Genomic DNA, 24,751 nt, shown 5'->3' with positions numbered 1-24,751 from the left:
GGTATCTGAAACGGTTCTTGGAAACCTAATTAATAATAGTTTTTCATGTGACAATGAAGCCATCAATTCCAAGACAGCAGGACCAGCCCAATTTCCTATTACGGTATTGGATAAAATTACCAACTGTGTTTTTCCAAACAATCCTCCTATCTTCCCCCACCTTCTGAAAAATGTTTCAACCCTGAAAGCTGTAGTAATTATTTTTATTTAAATAAAATGCAAAAAAAAATGTTGTTTGTCTGAAACAGTTAAATCTATGGAATCCAACTATGCTGCAGAGCTTTTGTTCTATAATTAACTTCTTACAAAGGCTGGTGTTACTTCTCCAGCTGAGACCGAGCTGCCTTTAAAGAGCTACAGTTCTTCAGTTGCATAGCCTCAGGTGACTTGGAGTTCTGTTGCAGAAGAGGAAAACATGATCTACAAGTCATGCAGAGTCACGGTTTACAAGTGGTGCTTAGAGATTTGCTTGATATAACGTTATTTAAATAAACAGCAGCCGATCTTAAGGTTGGATTGTTTTAGTACTGTCAGTCAAAAAAAAACTCTCCAGTCTCAAGGTACAAGTGAACTTTATTTTTGATTTCATTACACAAACTGGAATAACCTCATTCCAAATCATCACCAAAAAAGCTTTTCTGAGTGAGGTTTTGAAATACAGTAACTTGGTCCCTCTGGCAGGTTACTAATGTGCCATTAGGCACCAGTAAGATCCAAATTGGGAAAACATTCGCTCAGCAAGATGGAATGTTTTCAGCAGTCTAGTTTCTGAAGGTTTGTAGGCTGACCACAACATCCCAATGGTGGGATTTCACACACACAATAACAAGCAGGAACCCAAACAGAATTTCACAGTTACAAAGAGTCATCAGAATTCAGCATAACAATGTCGAGATTACAAACATGTTTAACAAAGGCTATAGAAATGAAATTAATAGACATAATTCTCTGAAAATGCACGCACACCAATGTAGAATAGACCAAACTTGTTACACTGGATTGATTTACTGTTTATCTGAACTCGGAGGAAAGTTCCTTCTTCCAGCCCAGCAGCATGCCAATGACAAGAATATAGTTTCCGATAGACTGTTATAAAGTTAAAAAATCCTAGGTCATAATTTAAATATTGCTCTTTGTTCCCAGTAATATCAGTGCTAAGCTACCATAACATTAATGAAAAAATACAGTAAAGAACCATGCCTTAGAAAGGATTTGTACACCCCACGTGCAAACCTTCTCCCCAAAAAGAAACCTTTTTTTAAAATTTGATCTCTGTATATGCAATAATTAAATCAAGGTGTAAATATATTGCTTAATTCTAACATAATTATGAATAACTGATTAAAATTCCTGTTTTACATTCTTTGAAATCAGTCATTTATTCTTCTTACAGAGATGAAGGTAAAGAAATAGTCATTATATTTCTTATGAATGAGACGTTTATAAAGAATCATGTAAAGATTTGTTCCTCCTAAAAATAGACATTTTGTATTTCTGAATCAGACTTATATGCTCTGGTGTTCTACTAATGATATGTCAAATTCCTTATATTCTACAAAAATAGCAGTAAGCATTTCAAAATACTCTGCTCTCCTAAAGACTTAAGTTACATTCAGATTTGTTGCTTCTTCATATGGATGGATGCCATTATATACAGTGGCAGGATTGTATGATTACATTGATTAAAAACTCTGAATGCACCAGTGATGGCTGTTTGCTCCTTCAGATGACAATCTCATGATTCCAACACATCGTCGTGCATTTCTGTGCCTTGAATGCACCGTTAGTACCTGGTTTGATACTCGTGATGCCATCGATTAAAATCAATGTAAAACAGTACTATGCTTCCAGATGCCATACCCGTAACGATGACCCTAAATTAAAAGACATATAGTTAATTACACAGAATCTAATCTACATCAATCCCTATTGTGCTAAAAACTATCCAAAGAAACAAGGAAAAGCGATAGTTTGCTGAGATAATCTTTAATGATTATAGAGGAAGCATTGCTATTTGAAGGATTTGTCAACCTTGTTAGCCTACTTCAAAAGCACTGCATCAGAGCAACCAGAATGACTGCCGAGCTTCAGCAGGCGCTGAATCTGATGCAGTGAGAAATATAACTGAATTTCAATAAATGGACATTTTCAGCAGTAGATATAATCAGTGAACAATAGCATCTATGACTTCTTGCCATTCTGCTTTCAAGCATGGTAAAGCAACATGCAAGACATTTACGTAGACAATAATAACTCCTTTGATAACCTAAATTAACTCAAAGGGAAACTCTGGTTTTGAATGCCACATACTAATCAGAATAACATCTTTAGTGAACCTGAAGTGGACAAAATAGCAAAAATAGGTGATTGGGTGGTGTCATGGATTTGATACTGGCTTTTGCCTCTGGGATTTGGATGCAAATCCATCCCCAGACTGATGGATTGAAAATGTCCATTGTGTGCTGGCTGTATGGATCTTAAAATGAGTATGGGGTGTCTCAATCCTGTTCCTTGTGGCCATGGAGCCACAGCACAAAGCTTCTCCTAATTTGGCAGTAAATTGGCAATCTCTCTCAAAGAGATCACAGGACAGCTGGTGGAGGAAACTACAAAATTGCATGCCAGTAATGGTGCTCTTCAGAGGTTAGGATTGAGGCATACTATTTGCCAGAGTCAGATATGGTACAGTTACTCTGCATCCAACCATGCCTCACCTGGCAGTGCTCAATGCCGACCACAATTGCCTTAAATAGAGAACGTTCTTTTTCTAGCATCAACAACCCTCATTTTGATAAGCATAAAAATTCACACAAAAAAAATAGTAAAAGTGGTGGGGACATTAAAAGAGTACATTTCCCAACCTAATTATCAGATTGATATGAATTTAGTGTGACTATAGTAGGGGGAAGGAACAGCCTTGTTTGACCCAGTTCTGTGCAATAACATCCAATTAAAATCACAGAAATTACTTCACAAAATGGCTGCTTGCAGCATGTATCAGGTGATTACTCGTGGAAGTGCAAAAATACAAATTTTGAGTTTAAAACATTGGCAGACTTATCTTGTCCTCAAGATGGGAAAAGGTTTACAGGTAAACTTTCAACATTTAAGTTACTTGCCTGGAAATAACCTTTAAACAGATTGTGCTTCATGTACCAAACAATGAAACACCACAGGCACAGAAGAGGGAATTTTAACCCCCATGATGGGCAGGAGAGGGGCAGGAAGGTAGGTTAAAATTTCAAAAATCTGAAACCAGACCTCAGCCCGCCTTGAATGCACCCACTTCGGGATTTAATGGTTTCGGGCAACTGAACCACTCTGGAGAGGTGGATTTAAATATGTTAATGAGGCTGCATGCCTCAAATTTAACGGCTGCGGGCCGGGTTTCCCAAGGGTCGGGAAACCGGGCAGCTAAAGAGAGGCAAGAACGACTGGAGCCAGCAGGTAAGTGCCTTTCTACCACTGCTTGTGGACCAGAAGGAGTTCTTCCTCCCAACCCCCTAAGCAAACCTGCTGCAATTGGCCTCCCTCCCCCCAACCCACGATCCGAAGCCTCACCTGACCCACAATCTCCCTCTGACCCACAATCTCTCCTCCGACCCGCGATCTCTTGAACACCTCCCCCCCCGGGATCCAAAGCCCGACCCACAATCTCTTCAACCCCTCCACCAACACGCGATCTCTTCAAAACCCCCCGTGATCGATCTCTCCCTCCCTCCCTCCGGTCCGCTCCCCGGATGCGGCCTTCCAGTGCAGGCCTTCCAGCCAGCCAGCCAGCCTCTCAATCTGGCTGCCTGCCGGCCGGGAAACAATGTACACAAATTCAAATGAGGTCCTGTCATTAAATTTGGCAGGACCTCCACGTTACCCGCATTTCAAGGCCGCGACAACAACCCTCCCCCACCCCCCCCGCTGGATAGTCTCTCTCTGTTTTTAGGTTGTTGTCAAAGTAACACTATAAATATCCCAAATCAATTTTTTTTAAAAATCTATGTAAATAATGTAATTCCAAGCTAAATATGTAAATGAGTAATCTCATGTTGAAACTTTGTTTTCTCTATACAATGCTTACGGCACAGAAGGCCATTCAGCCCATCGTGCCTGAGCCAGCTCTTTGGTAGAGCTATTGAATTAGTTCTACTCCCTTGCTCTTCCCCGTAACCATGTATTTTTTATTCCCCCTTCAAGTATTTATCCAGTTCCCTTTTGAAAGTTACTATTGAATCTGCTTCCACCACCCATTCAAGCAGTGCATTCCAGATCATAACAACTTGCTGCGTAAACATTTTTTTCTCATGTCGCCTCTGATTCTTTGGCCCATCATCTTAAATCTGTGCCCTCTGGTTACCAACCCTTCTGCCACTGGAAACAGTTTCTTCTTATTTACTCTGTCGAAACCATTCATGATTTTGAACACCTCTATCAAATCTCCTCTAAACCTTCACTGCTCTAAGGAGAACAACCCCAGCTTCTCCACATAACTGAAGTCCCTCATCCCTAATACCATTCTAGTAAATCTCTTCTGCACCCTCTCTAAGGCCTTGACATCTTTCCTAAAGTGCGGTGCTCATAACTGAACACAATACAGCTGAGGCCTAATCAGTGTTTTATAAAGGTTTAGCATAACTTCCTTGCTTTTGTACTCTATGCCTCTATTAATAAAGCCAAGGATGACTTTAACTTGCAGCAACTGCCCAGGAAAATTGGTACGCATTGATTTTAGCACTGAACATTTATTTGACTAATGGTAAAGATGGTAGGGTTTCATTTATATCACCCAATAATCTTAGTGAATTCATTTCTGGACCTCGGAAAATGATAACACAACTGAGTAAATTCTCACAAAAAATGCTGTGAAAGTCAGATTACTTCTGTCACTTCAGACTGCAACTCTCTGGAATTTTAATTTTGTATCTAGGCACTGGTATGTGACTTTAGGCTTTCTGTAATGACACTGCTCCCAATAATGGTACATTAATGACAGTATCCGTCCTCCTTTGTGGCTTCATCTACTGTTTACCATGGTATGATAGAAACAGCACTTGGGAGGATTTCTTTAAAAAAGGAAACAAAAACTACAATGTTACAGAAATCTTAAATGAGAGAAGGGGGATCAACAGGAACATCATGGTTCCAAGCAGTGGTGTAACCGGTTCCCACATGTAAAGAAATAAACTGCAGTGCACTGTTGCAGAAAGAATTGCTTTGTATCACTGGTTGTTATTTTTCATTTTTATTGTGATGAGACCATTTTGTTCAGATACCACAAACTTGAAATCTCCCATCCCCTCAGCCACTAAGAAAGAACTAATTCAATATCTACTGCAGTAGTGATAGAACAGAACTTTAAAACATAATGTGGGTAAAATTCAACTTTGGCAGTGGCGCAAAACAGGTGGTTGCAGTTTAGCCACCCATTAGACACCTCGCCTGATTTTCCTTTCCATAGAAGTCAATAGAACGGAAAATTAGCTGGGTTGTGTAATGGGCGGCCTATTCGCCACTGCATCTTTTGCGCTACTGCCAAATTTCAACCTCAATATATTACAAAAAATAAGAACTCTGATTTAGATTTTCAGGATACTTAATTTGAAGAGTATGGCGCATATAATATGATTTTAAGATATTTAGTATTCCTCAAGTCCCTGAACATTCTTTAATCCTAATAAAGGGTAGTGTGTCGTTTTCAGTTCGTTATGTGCCAAATGATTCTTGAGTCATGAACATTCCTAATCATTTGCCCAACAGCCTTTTACAAACCGTGCTATTAAAAGGGATGAATATTATAAATTAAACTAACCTTGTTGTAGGGTGGCATAGCACGTTAAAGCATCAATGTAGAATGCTACAGGGTGATGGGATGCTAATCTGCACTCATTATACCCCAAATTCTTACTGGATTGTCTGAGAACGTTGTAAACTTAAGTTTGAATCATTTTAACGTTAGGAGTGTACAGATGCTCCTGTCTGCATTCTGACATGCTGTAATTTTGTCTGACAGCAGTACCCGTGGTATAATGGCATTCTTAGTTTTTGCTTGATAATTTACAACCCAGTTTTATTTCTGCAATTTAAAAAAGCCCACAGGTATAGAGAATGCTGAGCACTTTTGGGGGAGGGGGAGGTAGTTTATCCAATATCTTTTTAAAAAAATGTCTTACCTTTGGTCATGAGACATGGCCATGGACCTAATACCAGCATCACAGCCTGGGTAGGTCATCAGCTGTTTGAGGTCCCACACCTGCCACACAGCCACTATTCCGCTCTCTCCTCCAGTGATGAGGTACTGCCCATCACGACTCAGCAGCATAGCCTGGAGAAGAACGGCACATATTACAGGACAGCTCTCAGCTCACAATTCATTTAGTTGTCTGCGTACTTTGGCTACATCTCAACAGCTGGTATTTTTAAACAACGTTGTACATTAACAGTATCACCCAGGGTTTTCTCCAAGGACATAACATTCACACTTCTAACTGAAAACTGACAGTTTTATTTTTCCAAATATGTCAGTTTGTCATAACTGTAAATCATTAAGCACACTATCCTCATCTTACATAATATATTTATTTTAAGAAAATATGTCATTTTGGTTTCTACTAGCCAACATATCAAAGGCATATACATTACAAATAATTGAGATGAAAACATTCTTCAGTTGGTTGCCGGGTTTCTTGACTAACGGTGCTGCTGCTGCTGCTGGTGTTATTTGTAACCATTTCTTGATATAGCAGTAAAGCCACAAATCCTAATGCTTAGTTTGCTAACACAGTGAATTAATTTCCATATCTATATTCATTAGCCAATATAGAAAATGCATAATACCAGATGCATAAACATTCAGAATGTGATAGCCTGATCACAGCTTTCAGAGATCAAGTGTCTCCGTGGCTTTTTCTGAAAGTCTAAAAGTGCAGTACTTCTGACCATTTTTAGGGCTCTCAACTGACATTTTTCCTTAAAAAATACATTGTGCATAGATCTATAAGGAATCTATAATCATTAAACTACTTCAGCACAACAGAAATCCTTTTTAAGTTGCTCCATTACATTTTTGGGGACGTGAAATATGAGGTATGGGGAAAGCAAAGTGTTATTGCAACAAAACTGAAGGAATTTGCTGGTAATAAATGGTTATTTATGCTGTTCTTACACCACCAACTTACCACTGTAAATTCTGCAGTATCAGAAAACATTAAAAAAAAATCAAAACCTCTACAGCAGCTCCAGTTGGATTCTCAAAATGTAGGATTTGATTTTGTATCAAGCATTAACAGCTGGAGCCAGTGCAACACCCAGAAACTTAAGTCTATTTAATTATCAGTCTAATTCCAAGCCTCATTTCAGACCAGTAATCATATTTCACCTTATACAGTTGGGTGATGCAACTCAAAGTGCCAATCCCCGTGTGCTGCCGAGGTATATAACTGCACATGTGCAAAGGTGGAAAAGAGAACACCACTGATTATGGGCAAGCATATCCCAAAACATTCAAGTGAAGGTCATTGTTCAATGCTGCCAAACTCATGTGACCACTGCTATTAGAAATATAACAGCAATGAGCTGCCCTGAACCAGAGATAAAAGCAGCACATTATTGAAATGCTGTGCATAACCACCAAAAAAAGCAACAAATGTTTTATAAGGCAATTAAATCTTTGCCTGCTGAATGTGAGGGTCCTATGTCAAATGAGGGTTTTACTTTTGGTTAGTCTCAAGTCATATCCTAGTCGGCATGGGCCCACAGTGCAAACTGCTTTAATTCAGCAATCTCAAGTGGCCACAAGATGACTGTTATGGAAAATATAAAAATGTTACAATGGTAAAGTAGTGCTGGCCGTTCTGACGTTAGGCTTAGGTACATTATTTGGGCAGAGCTTTGCTATGCGTCCTTCCTTGGCTTGGGAGTACTTAATTCTGAATTAGGAAAGTGTTCCATTCCCTAGCATTAACATTCTTCATGTATTTACCATTGTAAATTCTGCACTAAATATCACAGAAAACATTTTTGTTCCCAAAATCCCTTACAGCAGCTTCAGCCAGACACTCAAAATGTAGAGTCTGAGCTTGGGTACAGAATTCATCAAAAACGTTTACTGTATCACTAAGGACATATTACTACAAGTCAAATCAGCATAAATTTGTCATTCTTGAAATACAATACTGAAGCTCATTTGCACTAAATAATACAATTGAGGGTTCCCTAGGGACAGTGAATCTTAAGAAATGCAAGGACCATCATTGGAAGAATCAAATTCCAATAGATCAGATCATATTCCATTTATTCGTATTATATAAATTTTTTTATTCAATAACCTCACTGAAATGCAGTGCTCTGATCTAAGTGTGTCATTTGGCCAATTGTTGAGGTTTTGAAATGCTTGGCTCACTGAATGCCTTCAAGCCGATACCTAGTTTCAACTGAAGGCAACACTAATATTTCTCAGAAAAACTTTTTCTTGAAAGTGATCATTTGTATTATTCTTATAATAGGAAGATACATTTTTAGACCATAATTTTAGCTCAAGGTACTTTCAGATCAAATTGGATATTCCCCTTCTGGGGTACTGACTCAAGCCAAGTTGTGTTGTGAATGGAGAAGCCGATTGGTACACTTATGTAAAATAAATAAGTGAGTAATGTTTTTACTACGGTTTAGGAGACTGAAGGATTTAATTAAAATCTATATGTCCACAGCAATTTGAGAAAAGATTGATGAATTTTACTTTTGTCATAGATAGTGAGCTTTACCCAAGAAGTAACAAATCCTGAGCAAGAGAGGTCAGGACAGCTCAAGAGCCTTAAATAAGCAAACAGTAGAGCGCCTTACAGCAAGGACAGGGCTCCTAGACACCACAGGAATTCGTGTATGCAGGGCTCCTAGATACCACTGGAATTCCTGTATGCACAGAAAAACATTTCTTAAAATTTACCCTGGATGGGGACAACTCCCCTCATTGCTTCTTTCGATCAGTTCTCTTTCCACTAGCTCAGGAGCAATGGACTGAACATAGTCCAGAAGGGTAGCATTTGTGTTACTATAAACTGAATAAAAATTAGCTATAAAATAGATAGCATTTGCTCAAAATTACAGCACGATTGCAATGTTTCCTGGCTTTATTGGCTGTTTATTTTTGACAGTTCACAGGATGACGTTTAAAGCTACACAGGAATATTTTGGTAAAAGACCAATCAGGAGCTGAGAGCACAGCAAAGTAAGAAACAAAGGAAATAAAGATATTAAAAAAAAGAGAAAAGGGAATAAAGTAATCAAAGGACTGATTTCACCAATGATGTTTTAGTTTACATTTAAACGACCAATGTTGTGTGCGCGGTTGATGTCAGCCAGAATAAGGTTGAGCATTATTGTTATTTTAGGTCAGAACGTCAGATCAAAACAGGTGTGAGTCCTTGATTAAACAGCACATTCTTCCCAGGCAGAAAGGAAGTGCGGTTGTAATTTTTCTTTGCCATGTAAGATGAAAGTAAATTTGAATTCTGTCTTATGCTTGAAAATTGAAAAGTATTGCAGTTGTCAGCATTCTGGCATGTATACCCTGCATGACATCTGAAAGGCACCTCAAAGAATTTTCTTGTACACAGTCCAGTACCCAAAGGAGCTCTACACTGCCACATAAGTTCTTTTTATTTCAAATACCACCAAAAATGTCATTTTCACAGTCTGTGGGCAATTATTGTTCATCTCAAACACTCTTTAATCACACAATTTTTTTTGGCCTAGGAGTATGATAAAGCACAGAAGCTCCAGGCTGCTTAAATCTAAACCACAAAAGAGCCCTTTCCAAGGGCACATCTGGACATTGCTTCTAGATTGTGTAAAGCAAAATTTCCACAGCTTACAACAAACTTTAAACATACTTAAACACAGCCAAAGATATCAAAGAAACTATATGAAATTTACAGTATGTTATGTATTTACCAACAGGAAATGCATTTGAGCAGGGCAAATTCTCCCCTTCCCAAGATTCAATACTTGGTCAACACTAACACACGGAACGCCTGCTAAGAGCAAATGAAATTCATTCAACCAAGGCAAGGGTGTTTGAGCAGCAACTAGCCCTGGGAATCAAATTGAGAATCCAGTTGACAGTCAAGTGTTCAATTACTTAAGCTCCATGGTCATATTTGAGAAACATGATGCACAACAGACACTTTGTTTGTTTCTCTTTTAAATTACAATTACTGATTGTATACAGCAGTTTCAGGCACTCCCTCCTAGTCCAAGCACTATGGCTGCCTTGTGCTCAGTTCATACCTAGACTGAATTTCTAGCTTGGCTCTCGCCTGAGTCAAAAAGGTTGTAGGTTCAAGCCCCAGTCCAGAACTTGAACACATTATCTAGGCTCAGAGTTCAGTGTAGCATTGATGAAGTGCTGTATTATCAGAGGTGCCACCTTTTCAAGATATTAAACTGAAGCCCCGTGAGACTATGCAGGTGAATGTAAAAGATCCCATGGCACAATTCAAAGAAGAGCATGGAATACTCCTGGTGTCTTGGCAAACATTCCTCCCTCAGCCATCAACACCACAAACAGATTAACTAGCCGTTCATTTCCTTTGCTGTTTGTGGGACGTTGCTGTGTGAAACTTGGTTGTTGTGTTTGCCTACATAAGAACAACAGTGACTACACTGAAAAAGTGATTCATTAGCTCTAAAGCACTTTGGGACATCCTAGCGACGTGAAAGATGCTATAGGACTGCAAGTTCTCTCATCTTCTGTCATCAAATCTTAGCTAGGTCAGGTCATAAAACAGTCCACCTCGTTCCTTGGGAGGAAAAAAGTAGCTGCCCATTCTATTCCCCCCCCATCCCAGAAACTGTATGTGCCTTTAGCTGGATCGATTGCAACACTGAAGTAAGATTGCAATACTGAGAGAATTAATCCTAAAAAAAAGCAACTCAGAAAAATGTTGCAAGACACAGCTTTCAGTTCCAGCACATCACTAATGTACTGTTCAGTAGGGCAGAAGTTCAATTTAAAGATATTGTAGATCGGTCTCCTATTGTTTCTAGCTTTAGACCTAAACTAGCGTATGGGGTATTGTACTGTTGTGTTTATGGTAATGGACTAGCAATGCAGGGTCATGAGTTCCAATCCCACCCTGCAATTCAATACATTTGGTAATATATGGGCTAGTGCCAGGAAAAATTACCAATAAAGCTGCTGGATTGTTGTAAATTGGCTCACTAATGTCCTTCAGAGAAGGGAATCTGCTCCCTTACCTGGTCTGGCCTACACATAATTCCAGTCCCACAAGGCGTGGTTGACTCTTAATGCCCTCTAAAGTGCCCTATCAATTATGACAGAACATAAGCACAAGAGACATTAACAGACAGAGATTGCCAATACCCCAGGCATCATATCGGGACAAGAGTCAGACAATCCTAGCAGTGTCAACCCTGCAGGTCCTCCTCACTAATATCTGGGGACTGATGCCTAAATTAGGAGAGCTGCCTCACAGACTAGTCAAGCAACAGCCTGACATAGTTGTATCCATCAGCCAACATCCTAGATTCCTTCACCACCATACTTGGGTATATCGTGTCCAATCAGCGGGATACCAGTGGCTGATGGGGGGGCATGGTGGTTTGGCCCTGGGACTCTTCAACATTGATTGCAGACCCCATGAAGTCTCCTGGCTTCAGGTCAAACAAGGCCAAGGAAACCTTCTGATGATGACCACCTACCGCCTCCCCCTACCCCCCTCAGCCATCAACAGATGAATCAGTACTCCTCCATGTTAAGCACCACTTGGAGAAAGCATTGAGAGAAGCAAGGGCACAGAATGTACTCAGTGGGAGACTTCAAATGAACTATACTGTTTATTCTCCAAGCTAAAGATATCGCTCACCTTTGCAGAATCCTCAGTCTCCATCTTAGTCAGCAGTTTTCCATTTACACTGAAGACACAAAATTGGCCTTTTTCATAGTAAATAACGCAGTGGCCTTCAGTGGATAACTGGATTAATCGAGGATGCACGCAGTTTTCAGGGCTTTCCAGAGCCTTCAAAAGGTCCCCATTCATTGTATGGATCAGGCATGGACCCTCTATTAATCGTTCAGAAGAAAAAAAAGCATTTCAGTGACATTTTCAAGTGAGCAGGTAATGAACCCTATCCAATAATTCCTAGTGTGGACTGTCCAAATTAACCACTTCTTTCTGTTTTTTCCAAAGTTCAGTTGCTACCGTGCATATTGTTATTTTTCTATCCCAATCCTAGTAAAGACCCTTCTAGCATTTCAGAAACAGTACATATATTCCCATCAAAGTACTTTTTGGAAGCCAACACTAATAGCTCATGCTTTGATTTTCAGTTTTTTTTAAAAAAGTGATGTGGCAATATTATTGTAAACACTTCATATGCAGGGTAATTGCAAGTTCAACCGTATAACACTATGTAGCCAAAGCCCACTTATGTTAGCATACTCTGTATATCACAGGTTGAATCTCCAGTTAGACCCAATGATCATCATTTCAGACACAATGACAGTTTTGGAAATGCTACACAATACTGGCTGCTATGGAAACAATTAATTAAGAGTTTTGTTTGGGTCGGACATCTGGTAATTCTTTTATAGCAAAATTTTTTAGAGTCTCAGGGGAAAGGTAATAAAATTTTTCTGGAGCAAATCAGCAGTAGGTAGAGTTCATTAAAAAAAAGGTCTCTGTTTTCACAGGAAATCACAAGCAGTGCAGGGATTTAGCATATGCAGGAGTGCGAGCTGGGGCATTCAGAACTAGTAACTATTCCTTTATTTTTTGCATAATGACACAAAACAGGACCAAAATTATTTGAGCCCTTCGTGTTAACTGACATCGAAGTTTTATCTACTTTGACGTTCCACTTCGCTTATTATCCAAGTGATTATTCTCCTTCTACAAAACCTTATTTTCATTTTCTTTCTGTACCGCACACCATTCCTTGGCAAGAGGGCAGTCAATTGATCAGCTCCCACAACTGCCAATTCTGCTAATGATCCAGCCTCTAGGACATCCACAGATGACTTACCGTCCAATTTTTGCTCCCTTTCTGGGTAAGTTACATAGAATTACATGGAATCTACGACACTTGGCCCAACTGGTCTATCCCAGTATTTATAGTTCATTCTAATTATCTCTCCCACCTGCCTCCCCCCATCCCTTTATTCCCTTCTCCCTCGTGTATTCGTCAAAAATCGCCTTAACTGCATCAATGCTATCTGCTTCAACCTTCCATGTGGTAGTGAGTTCCACATTCTCACCACTGTGTGTAAAGAAATTCCTCCTAAATTCTTTATTTGATCTGCTAGTGGCTATCTTATATTTATGCCCCTTTGTTTTGGACTCAAAATTTCAAAGTTTGCAGATGACACAAAACTTGGAAATGTAGATATCAGGAGAACATAGACTGGTGAAATGGGCAGACACGTGGCAGATGAAATTTCATGCAGAAAAGTGTGAAGTGATGCATTTTACAAGGAAGAATGAGGAGAGGCCATATAAACAAAATGGTATAATCTTAAAGAGGGTACAGGAGCAGAGACTCCTGGGGGTTCACATACACAAATCTTGGAAGGTGGCAGGGCGTCGATAAAGCTGTAAACTAGCATATGGGATCCTGGGCTTTATAGAGGCATAGGGTATAAAAGCAAGGAAGTTATGCTAAATCTTTACAAATCATTGGTTATGCCTCAGCTGGAGTATTGTGTCCAATTCTGGGCACCACACTTTAAGAAGGATGTCAAGGCTTTGGGAGAGGGTGCAGCGGAGATTTAAGAGAATGATAACAGGCATGAGGGACTTCAGTTATGTAGAGAGATTAGAAAAGCTGGGATTGATTTCCTTAGAGCAGAGAAGGTTAAGGGGAGAGTCAATAGAGGTGTACAAAATTATGAAGGGTTTTGATAGAGTAAATAGGGAGAAACTGTTTCCTCTGGCAGGAGGGTCGATAACCAGAGGACACAGATTTAAGGTAATGGGCAAAAAAAACAGGGGCGAGATGAGGAGAATTTTTTTTACGCAGCGAGTTATGATGATCTAGATTGCACTACCTTAAAGGATGGTGGACAAAGATTAAATAGTAACTTTCAAAAGGGAATTAGATATATGCTTGAAAAGAAAAAAATTGCAGGGCTATGGGGAAACAGCAGTGGAGTGGGACTAATTAGATAGCTCTTTCAAAGAGGTGGCACAGGATGAAGGGCCGAATGGCCTCCTTCTGTGCTGTAAGATTCTATGACTCACCCACAAGTGGAAACACTTTCTTCACATCCACCCTATCGAACCCCTTCATAATTTTAAAGCTATCTATCAGGTCTCCTCTTAGTCTCTTTCCCAGAGAAAAGGCCCCCAGCCTGCTTATTCTTTCCTGATAGCTGCATCCTCTCAATTCTGGTAACATCCTTGTAAATCTTTTCTGCACTTTCTTCAGTCATTCAATGTCATTTTCTGTATGGAGAACAGAATTGCAAGTACTCCATGTGTGGTCTAACCAATGTTCTATATAAATTTAACATTACGTGCTTTTGTATTCTATTCCTCTAGAAACAAACCTCAGTATTTTGTTTGCACTCCTTGTGGCCTTATCAACTTGTGTTGCTACTTTTTCATGACACTAAGTACCTCCCCCAACTGTGTGAGCTAGATTGGAATTTGCCATGTGAAAAAAATGAAGGGTACTAACCACATCAGCCCACACAAATGCATGTGTTGCTGCACCAACTCACAGCTTTGGAATGAGTTTATAAAAGTAACTATCAAAGCCATTAATGAACTGCATTTATGTAATATGTAAATTAATTTGAGAATGCAACCTAAATGTGATATGTTCCTAAATGTACAAAGGCAGTGTCAAACTAAATATATTGATGATCCGTATCTTTAGAAGAGGGAAGGCAAAGAGGAAATCAATTACGGTTTAACTATTTTAGGGGTACAATACCTGGTGCCATTCCTGTCACACATATTTTCTTCCCTCTTATTTAGGTTGCTGCCACTGCCTCTCCCTCTTCAAACTATATGGCTCCCAGGTCTTTGCTAATGGAATTCAATGTCGACACCTAGGAGGTGGACGGGTGTTGCTTGGGTGGGTCACCCACCAATTTTCCCTCCTGCCTCCTCACACAAGTTTTCTTTTGGTGTCCCCTCCTGACATAAATGAGACCAATAACTCACCATATGGAGAACTCTGGGCATGAACCAACATTATGCTGCTAACCTGTGACACTGTATTGCTCTCTGCACCTTTAAGTTTCAAGTGCAAAGTCGACAGCCTATATTTTTAATATTGTTTTGAGTTTACGAGTCATTGGGGATGAGTCTTAAGTGATGTTTTGATCTTATTGAGGCCAACATGCACAGCCAGCAAGTACACAAAAGACACTTCCTGAGAAAGTGAGCCTCTGTCATGCGTCTCCCGGGCTTTGGTTACAATGTCATTGGCAAAGGTCTGTACGTAGGTTGACTGCCCACCAAAGTTGGGCAATGATGTGTGATACAGAGGACATGAGGAAAGGTTCTATCGTATATTTCTTGGGCTCATTTTCATGTTATTCTCACATACATTTCCTCTGGATGTTGATAGATTCCCCTTGAACTCATTTTCTGCCCTCTTGTTTTAGATTGCCACAGCCTCCTCCCCATTTCTCATGCCATTTGCTATTCTCTAACCAATCCTTGAAATGCATGAGAAAATTACATTAAAATGGAAAGCAAGAGTTATTTTTAAAAAGTACAAAGGTCTCTTGTTCTCTTCCCCTTAAATAATGAACAGTTGCACTTTACAATGCAATGTGACATTTCAATACCCAACATCCTCTATCTGTACCTACCTTTCGAACCGCTGATAACTAGACCGAGTTCTGCACATACTGCAGCACAGCTAATCTCACAGTCGTGGCCTGTCAGGATAGCTCGAGGAGCAGCACATTCAGCTGAAAAACAAGACAAGCAGTTGTTCAGTTCAATATAAAGGACATGAACACTGATCTAGCAAGGACTGGCACCAGAAAACATTTGACATAGCAGCCCCGATAAGTTTCTTTTAAAAAAATCCTGCCTTTACAAGAATATATAACCTGATGACGCACCTTACCTGAAATTCTGACCTTTCAGGTGTAGTATGCTTTCATCATTTTCTACTTTTTATTTAAGAATACAGGAAATTGCTGCAGCCAAATTGTTGGAACCAAAATAACAAGGCTGGAAATGCACTCACGTTAATACAATATACTAAACATTTCCTGTTCTTTCCAGTTGGTTATTCCATCTTTACACTTGCATTAGATTTTAAGTTCTCTCTTTACCAATCATTTACTGTCAATTTGCTTAGGAGACCCAGATCTAGTTAATCCAATCCAAAAAAATCCCTCAATTAACTGAGTCGGTTTAAAAAAAAGGGAAGAAAAGGTAACTTGCTGAAAGCAAGTGGTTCAATCGACTGCTGTCTACACCCAAGCTAAAAATATATTTAGCCCACATCTATGCAATCCTGCTGAGTTAGTGTCAGTTATTCAGAAGTGTACAGTATAATTTAATGTTAATTTATACACCTGATAAACACAGGGACAAAAATAATTATTAGAAATGAAAAATATCTCTATCAAGAAACTTAGCTTTTTCATACAGTGTCCCTGCTGTCAAGTTCTTGTACTATGTGAGCCAACCCACTTCCTCTGCAGCTCCCTGCTGGTAGTTTACTATAGTGGAATATCTAACCTCTCAGTTAAAGCAGGTGTGAGCAGATTGGTTACATGTATTGTAACTTACTGAAAGCCATTATGTGAGGTGAAAACATGCCTGACAGAGGAATGTACTAATACTGGGCTGTTCTAGATGAATAATCCAGCCAACCACTAATTAAAGAAAAGCTGCTCTTACATTAGGGTTTGTGGGTGTGTTTGGACTGCCAGTTCCTGATTCACAGGACCTATGCAGCTAGCTAAAACCCCAATGTAAACTTGCCGGAAAGTTCTATTTTTACTGGTATTCCTCGTCGTCTGCCTTGGAATATCTTGCAAATTACTTTGAACCCCAAGAAAGAATTATAATTCTGTTCCAAGAATTACTTGCACTGGATAACTGAATACTTGCATCTTGCTCTTGTCGAATACCAGTAAGTTTTTTTCTGGCTATCAAAATAATTCTGTACAATGTAGCTCCAGCCTTAAACTTTCTTTAAAGTTAAACATTTTTACAGAACAAATGTTGTCACATCACAAGCAAACACACACAAATATTTGTATTCGAGTTTCCTATCAGTTAATTTTTTTTAGGTTTTGTGGCAATTTGGTTATTTAATAATGGGAGTGTAGGTTGGACAAAATCATCACTGCACTTTTAAGGGAAAGAAACTAATGGTAAATGTAAAACTGCTTAAAACTTTTGGATTTCAATAGGAAAGGGATATAATATATGATTTCACTGAAATCTCTGGCATACTGTTTCAAGAGGTATGCCAAGGAAGAGTGCTAAAGTAAACGATCAAACTCAAGTTTATTAGTACAATCCTTAACTTTGTATAAATCGCATGTATTTTCTCACTGCTGCTGGTACACAGTTTATCTAGTTGTAATCAGGAAAAAACACATTACACATTGTATATTTAACAGTGTCAGAAGCCGTTAGCTCTGTGTAAAAACAGGGTCATTTTGACATTTCAGTTCTTGCATGTGTAGAAGTTCATCTGCATGTGACTGCAGCTTATTTTAAATGGTCTTCTTCACAGTCCATTAATTATCACTTAAATGTCCGCTGAAATAACTTTTTATATATTGTGCACAGTACTCCTAGATTTTTTTTTAAGTTTTGAAATCAAATTAGAAACTTCTATGTGTTGGGGTGCAGCTGAATGCTTGGGATGAGCTTCCACTGGTTGAGTTTGAGTCATAACAATTAAATTGCTGTTTTATTATAAGCTTGTCTGTCAAGGAATTACTATTCGAAAATACAGCCTATGGAGGTCCACGTGAATGGTACAATTTTGTAAACTGCCGTAGTTATTCAGTTCCCAAAGTATCCCTACCTTTTCTTCATTACATACACACTATGACTAGGATGACAGAACACAGATAATGGCTGCAATTTACATTTTTACCCGCTAAAGTCTGTTCCACAGAAACCTGGGACACAATAGTCATTTAACTCACCATAGCAATACTGTTATAATAGTGAAATAAACAAAATAAGAACACATGACATGCTAAAATCTCATCACCACCACTTGGGCTAAAACCAACCAGCACACCCCAAACTCAATCTTCAACTGGCTAACAGTGACAGATACATTACAATCATTAACTAGGCTAGTGCCGCTGCTCAGTTACTTTGTTTTGAATAGAATTTTGCCACCTGGATCTACTAAAAAGGCATCAATATAAAATCTTACCCAGATGAGTTCATTCTAAATTCAGCACACAATGGATGTGAATAAGCAGTCCTGGTGGTGACTTTTAAAAGGACAGACCCTCAGATCAAAAGAATTAATTCCTGTTCAAAATGAATAACTTTTTTGGACACATTTCCTAGCCATTAATCATCATACTCACTTAATTCATGACCGTATTGTATGTGATCAGTACATTTTAACTTAACAAATAGAGGCTATGTAGTTGCCAGTTGGAAAAATATTTTTCCAAGTTTTCCAATACATTTTCTGTCTATATAGTGAGCAATATCAAACCTATTAAAATGGTAAGAATTAAAATGATTATACATGAAGAATAAAATGCTGTAGAACAAGTACACTGAAGCTGATAGCATGATTTCATGTTATGTGTTTACATTATGGACAATACAGCTTGTAGTATAAAATACAAATGTTGATCTGTGAACTGTTATTACCTGTGCACGTAATGTGCAATGCAATCCCCTATACCAATCCTCTTAATCTCAATTAACACTTATAAACATGCTCTGCAGATTTGAAAAGAATACTAAGATGATTGAATATAGTGTTTACAATTGTAGCAAGACTTGAAATGACTCCTTGAACTGCCTCAATTGCCCATATCTCTACTGACACATCTGTAATAGTCAGATAACAGCCTTGGTAGTGCTCGTAGCAATCAAATTCATTGAAAAATAACAGAGACAAAGGCCTAGATTTTTGATTGTAATGGCAACAGTAAGTACGATACCATTGACGTTACAATCAGAAAATCTAGGCCAAAAGTCTTGAACTTCAGGTAATCAAATTTAACACAGGAGGCGGCTGTTTGGCCCATCATACCTGTGCTGGCTGGTTCTATGAAAGAGTTATCCACATAGTCCCATTCCCCTACCCTTTCCCTGTTAATTGTATCCATATGATTTATATCAATTAGTGTTAATTGTCTTCAGGTGGTGCATATCTATTGGGGACTCACTTGTATCCATTTATATGAGAGCTTATCTAGGGTGTGGAGTGGATAATGTGTTGATCTTTGTGAATAAAGGCTTGGAAGCAACTGAAGACCAGGCTCGAGTATTCTGTCCTTCACCACCTGGCTATCCAATTTATAAAATGGTAGCAGAGGATGGTTGCCTAAAAGGTGGAGGTTGGAAACTACAATTTTTTTTGGGACACAAAAAAAAACTTGAAAGCCGAATGGACATTGAGAAAAATGGCAAAAAGCACGTTTAAATCGTCAAGGTACGATTTTTTTTTATTCGTTCATGAGATGTGGGCGTCGCTGGCGAGGCCAGCATTTATTGCCCATCCCTAATTGCCCTTGAGAAGGTGGTGGTGAGCCGCCTTCTTGAACCGCTGCAGTCTGTGTGGTGACGGTTCTCCCACAGTGATGTTAGGTAGGAAGTTCCAGGATTTTAACCCAGCGACGATGAAGGAACGGTGATATATTTCCAAGTCGGGATGGTGTGTGACTTGGAGGGGAACGTGCAGGTGGTGTTGTTCCCATGTGCCTGCTGCTCCTGTCCTTCTACGTGGTAGAGGTCGCGGGTTTGGGAGGTGCTGTCAAAGAAGCCTTGGCGAGTTGCTGCAGTGCATCCTGTAGATGGTACACACTGCAGTCACTGTGCGCCGGTGGTGAAGGGAGTGAATGTTTAGGGTGGTGGATGGGGTGCCAATCAAGCGGGCTGCTTTGTCCTGGATGGTGTTGAGCTTCTTGAGTGGTGTTGGAGCTGCACTCATCCAAGCAAGTGGAGAGTATCTCATCACACTCCTGACTTGTGCCTTGTAGATGGTGGAAAGGCTTTGGGGAGTCAGGAGGTGAGTCACTCGCCGCAGAATACCCAGCCTCTGACCTGCTTTTGTAGCCACAGTATTTATATGGCTGGTCCAGTTAAGTTTCTGGTCCATGGTAACCCCCAGGATGTTGATGGTGGGGGATTCGGTGATGGTAATGCCGTTGAATGTCAAGGGGAGGTGGTTAGACTCTCTCTTGTTGGAGATGGTCATTGCCTGGCACTTATCTGGCACGAATGTTACTTGCCACTTATCAGCCCAAGCCTGGATGTTGTCCAGGTCATGCTGCATGCGGGCTTGGACTGCTTCATTATTTGAGGGGTTGCGAATGGAACTGAACACTGTGCAATCATCAGCGAACATCCCCATTTCTGACCTTATGATGGAGGGAAGGTCATTGATGAAGCAGCTGAAGTTGGTTGGGCCTAGGACACTGCCCTGAGGAACTCCTGCAGCAATGTCCTGGGGCTGAGATGATTGGCCTCCAACAACCACAACCATCTTCCTTTGTGCTAGGTATGACTCCAGTCACTGAGAGTTTCCCCCCTGATTCCCATTGACTTCAACTTTACTAGAGCTCCTTGGTGCCACACTCGGTCAAATGCTGCCTTGATGTCAAGGGCAGTCATTCTCACCTCACCTCTGGAATTCAGCTGTTTAGTCCATGTTTGGACCAAGACTGTAATGAGGTCTGGAGCCGAGTGGTCCTGGCGGAACCCAAACTGAGCATCGGTGAGCAGGTTATTGGTGAGTAAGTGCCACTTGATAGTACTGTCAACGACACCTTCTATCACTTTGCTGATGATTGAGAGTAGACTGATGGGGCGGTAATTGGCCGGATTGGATTTGTCCTGCATTTTGTGAACGGGACATACCTGGGCAATTTTCCACATTGTCGGGTAGATGCCAGTGTTGTAGCTGTACTGGAACAGCTTGGCTAGAGGCGCAGCTAGTTATGGAGCACAAGTCTTCAGCACTACAGCTGGGATGTTGTCGGGGCCCATAGCCTTTGCTGTGTCCAGTGCACTCAGCCGTTTCTTGATATCACGTGGGGTGAATCGAATTGGCTGAAGAATGGCTTCTGTGATGGTGGGGATATCGGGAGGAGGCTGAGATGGATCATCTACTCGGCACTTCTGGCTGAAGATGGTTGCAAAGGCTTCAGACTTGTCTTTTGCACTCACGTGCTGGACTGCGCCATCATTGAGGATGGGGATGTTTGCAGATTCTCCTCCTCCAGTTAGTTGTTTAATTGTCCACCACCATTCACGACTGGATGTGGCAGGACTGCAGAGCTTTGATCTGATCTGTTGGTTGTGGAATCGCTTAGCTCTGTCTCTAGCATGCTGCTTCCGCTGTTTAGCATGCATGTAGTCCTGAGTTGTAGCTTCACCAGGTTGGCACCTCATTTTTAGGTAAGCCTGGTGCTGCTCCTGGCATGCTCTTCTACACTCCACATTGAACCAGGGTTAGTCCCCTGGCTTGTTGGTAATGGTCGAGTGAGGAATATGCCGGGCCATGAGGTTACAGATTGTGCTGGAATATAATTCTGCTGCTGATGATGGCCCACAGCACCTCATGGATGCCAAGTTTTGAGCTGCTAGATCTGTTCTGAATCTATCCCATTTAGCACGGTGGTAGTGCCACACAACACGTTGGATGGTGTCCTCAGTGCGAAGACGGGACTTCGTCTCCACGAGGACTGTGCGGTGGTCACTCCTACCAATACTGTCATGGACTGATGCATTTGCGACAGGTAGATTGGTGAGGACGAGGTCAAGTAAGTTTTTCCCTCGTGTTGGTTCGCTCACCATCCTGCCGCAGGTCCAGTCTGGCAGCTGTGTCCTTCAGGACTCGGCCAGCTTGGTCAGTAGTGGTGCTACCGAGCCACTCTTGGTGATGGACATTGAAGTCCCCCACCCAGAGTACATTTTGTGCCCTTGCTACCCTCAGTGCTTCCTCCAAGTGGTGCTCAACATGGAGGAGGACTGATTCATCAGCTGAGGGAGGACGGTAGATGGTAATCAGCAGGAGGTTTCCTTGCCCATGTTTGACCTGATGCCATGAGATTTCATGGGGTCCAGAGTCAATGTTGAGGACTCCCAGGGCCACTCCCTCCTGACTGTATATCACTGTACCGCCACCTCTGGTGGGTCTGTCCTGCCCGTGGGACTGGACATACCCAGGGTTGGTGATGGAAGAGTCTGGGACGTTGGCTGAAAGGTATGATTCTGTGAGTATGGCTATGTCAGGCTGTTGCTTGACTAGTCTGTGGGACAGCTCTCCCAATTTTGGCACAAGTCCCCAGATGTTAGTGAGGAGGTCTTTGCAGGGTCGACTGGCTTGGTTTGCCGTTGTCGTGTCCGGTGCCTAGTGGTCCGATGCCGGGTGGTCCGTCCGGTTTTATTCTCATTATGACTTTTAGTAGCGAGATTGTACAACTGAGTGGCTTGCTAGGCCATTTTTAGAGGGCAATTGAGAGTCAACCACATTGCTGTGGGTCTGGAGTCACATATCGGCCAGGACGGCAGGTTTCCTTCCCTAAAAGGACATTAGTGAACCAGATGGGTTTTTACGACAATCCGGTAGTTTCATGGCCACCATTACTGATGCTGGTATTTTTAATTCCAGATTTTTATTTAATTAATTGAATTTAAATTCGCCAGCTGTCGTGGCGGGATTTGAACTTGTGACTCTGGATTACTAGTCCAGGCCTCTGGATTACTAGTTCAGTAACATAACCACTATGCTACCGTACCCATTTCCCTCCGATGTTCTCGGAGTTTGAACCGTATGACCAGTGGAAGAATAAGGTTGATATGTGGACACGGGTTACTACTCTGCTGGAGAGAAAACAAGACATGGCCTTGGCGTTGACACTTCATGAACGAAGTAAGATCAGAAGTAAGGTATTTTCTGAGATGGATGCAGATCTTTTGGATAATGATAAAAGTTTTATCTTTCTAATAGAATTTCTGGATCAAATCTACAAAATAGATGACCTGTTAAGTGCCTATGAGGCCTGGTCAGCATTTGATAGATTTTGAAAAATGGACGGTCATTCATTGGAAGAGCATATCGTGGACCTTAACAAATTGTACAAAAGGTTGACAAAGTTCAAATTGGGAATCCCTGGATCGGTACTAGCGTTTAAATTACTAGATTGTGCTAAGGTGTCTTATGGACAGGCTATTGGTCCTAACTGGCGTCCAGCTCTCGGAAAAGGAGACTCTTATTTCTCATCTATATGCTGCCCCTTGGCGACATCATCCGAAAACGTCAGATTCCACATGTACGCTGACGATACCCAGCTCTAATTTCATCTCCCTCGACACCTCCACCGTCTCTGATTTGTTACACTGCTTGTCCGACATCCAGTACTGGATGAGCAAAAATTTCCTCTAACTAAATATTGGGAAGACTAAAGCTATTGTCCTTGGTGCCCGGTACAAACTCCGTTCCGTAGCCACCGACTCCATCCCTCTCCCTAGCCAATGTCTGAGGCTGAACCAGACCGTTCGCAACCTTGGTATCCTATTTGACCCGAGATGAGCTTCCAACCACATATCTGCTCCATTACCCAAGACCGCCTATTTCCACCTCCGTAACATTGCCCATCTCCGCCCCTGCCTCAGCTCATCTGCTGCTGAAACCCTCATTTATGCCTTTGTTACCTCCAGGCTGGACTATTCAAATGCTCTCCTGGCTGGCCTCCCACCCTCCATAAACTTGAACTCATCCAAAACTCTGCTGCCCGTATCCTAACTCGCACCAAGTCCCGTTCTCCCATCACCCTGTGCTCGCCGACCTACATTGGCTCCCAGTCTGGGAACACCTCGATTTTAAAATTCTCATCCTTGTTTTCAATCCCTCCATGGCCTCGCCCCTCCCTATCTCTGTAACCTCCTCCAGTCCTACAACCTTCTGCGATCTCTGCGCTCTTCCAATTCTGGTCTCTTGCGCATCAACGATTTTAATTGCTCCACCATTGACGGCCGTGCCTTCAGCTGCCTAGGCCGCAAGCTCTGGAATTCCCTCCCTAAACCTCTCCACCTCTCTCCTCCTTTAAGACGCTGCTTAGAACCTAACTCTTTGACCAAGCTTTTGGTCACCTGTCCTAATACCTCCTCATATGGCTCAGTGTCAAATTTTGTTTGATAATGCTCCTGTGAAGCGCTTTGGGGTGTTTTACTATGTTAAAGGTGCTATATAAAAGCAAATAATTGTTGTTGGATCAAATGTCCGCTGCCTTAAAAGAAATCCTGGGGGAAACAGTCAATCCCTTCAGCCTTCATGGAACAAATGAGGTCTTCCACTGTGACACACAATGTAGAAGATTCGATGGTTACCAGGTTTCGAAATGTTCCAGATACTGAACGCGGGCGCCAGATCAGGTTCAAAATTTTCAAGAGACGGGACGCAGGCGTCAATATGATGGACGGATTAAAGACAGTCAGATTGGTGATGAAAGCAGGTACAGCAAATCCAGTTATATCAACAGAAGACAAAATTGGGACAGTAATAACGGGCGACTGAATTCCAGGAATGCCCAAGGAAAAAATCA

At 41.1% G+C, this 24,751-nt stretch overlaps 1 protein-coding gene across 4 annotated transcripts in view; it reads right to left on the bottom strand.

Moving 5' to 3' along the window:
- Window positions 1-555: 555 nt before the first annotated feature.
- The window catches only part of lrba (LPS-responsive vesicle trafficking, beach and anchor containing), a 753,934-nt gene continuing 729,738 nt past the window's right edge, over window positions 556-24,751 (bottom strand). For all 4 annotated transcript variants that reach the window (XM_067992149.1, XM_067992164.1, XM_067992158.1 and 1 more), the window contains 4 exons: window positions 15,836-15,937; window positions 11,877-12,073; window positions 6,165-6,316; window positions 556-1,874 (listed from right to left, as the gene is read on the bottom strand). In XM_067992149.1, coding sequence (XP_067848250.1) covers window positions 1,784-1,874; window positions 6,165-6,316; window positions 11,877-12,073; window positions 15,836-15,937 — 542 coding nt within the window. In that variant the 3' untranslated portion in view covers window positions 556-1,783. The remainder of the gene's footprint in view (window positions 1,875-6,164; window positions 6,317-11,876; window positions 12,074-15,835; window positions 15,938-24,751) is intronic.

The sequence above is a fragment of the Heptranchias perlo genome, chromosome 1 (assembly GCF_035084215.1).
Source record: "Heptranchias perlo isolate sHepPer1 chromosome 1, sHepPer1.hap1, whole genome shotgun sequence".
In the NCBI taxonomy this organism is placed as follows: Eukaryota; Metazoa; Chordata; class Chondrichthyes; order Hexanchiformes; family Hexanchidae; genus Heptranchias; species Heptranchias perlo.
This window is presented reverse-complemented; position numbering and strand designations above follow the sequence as displayed.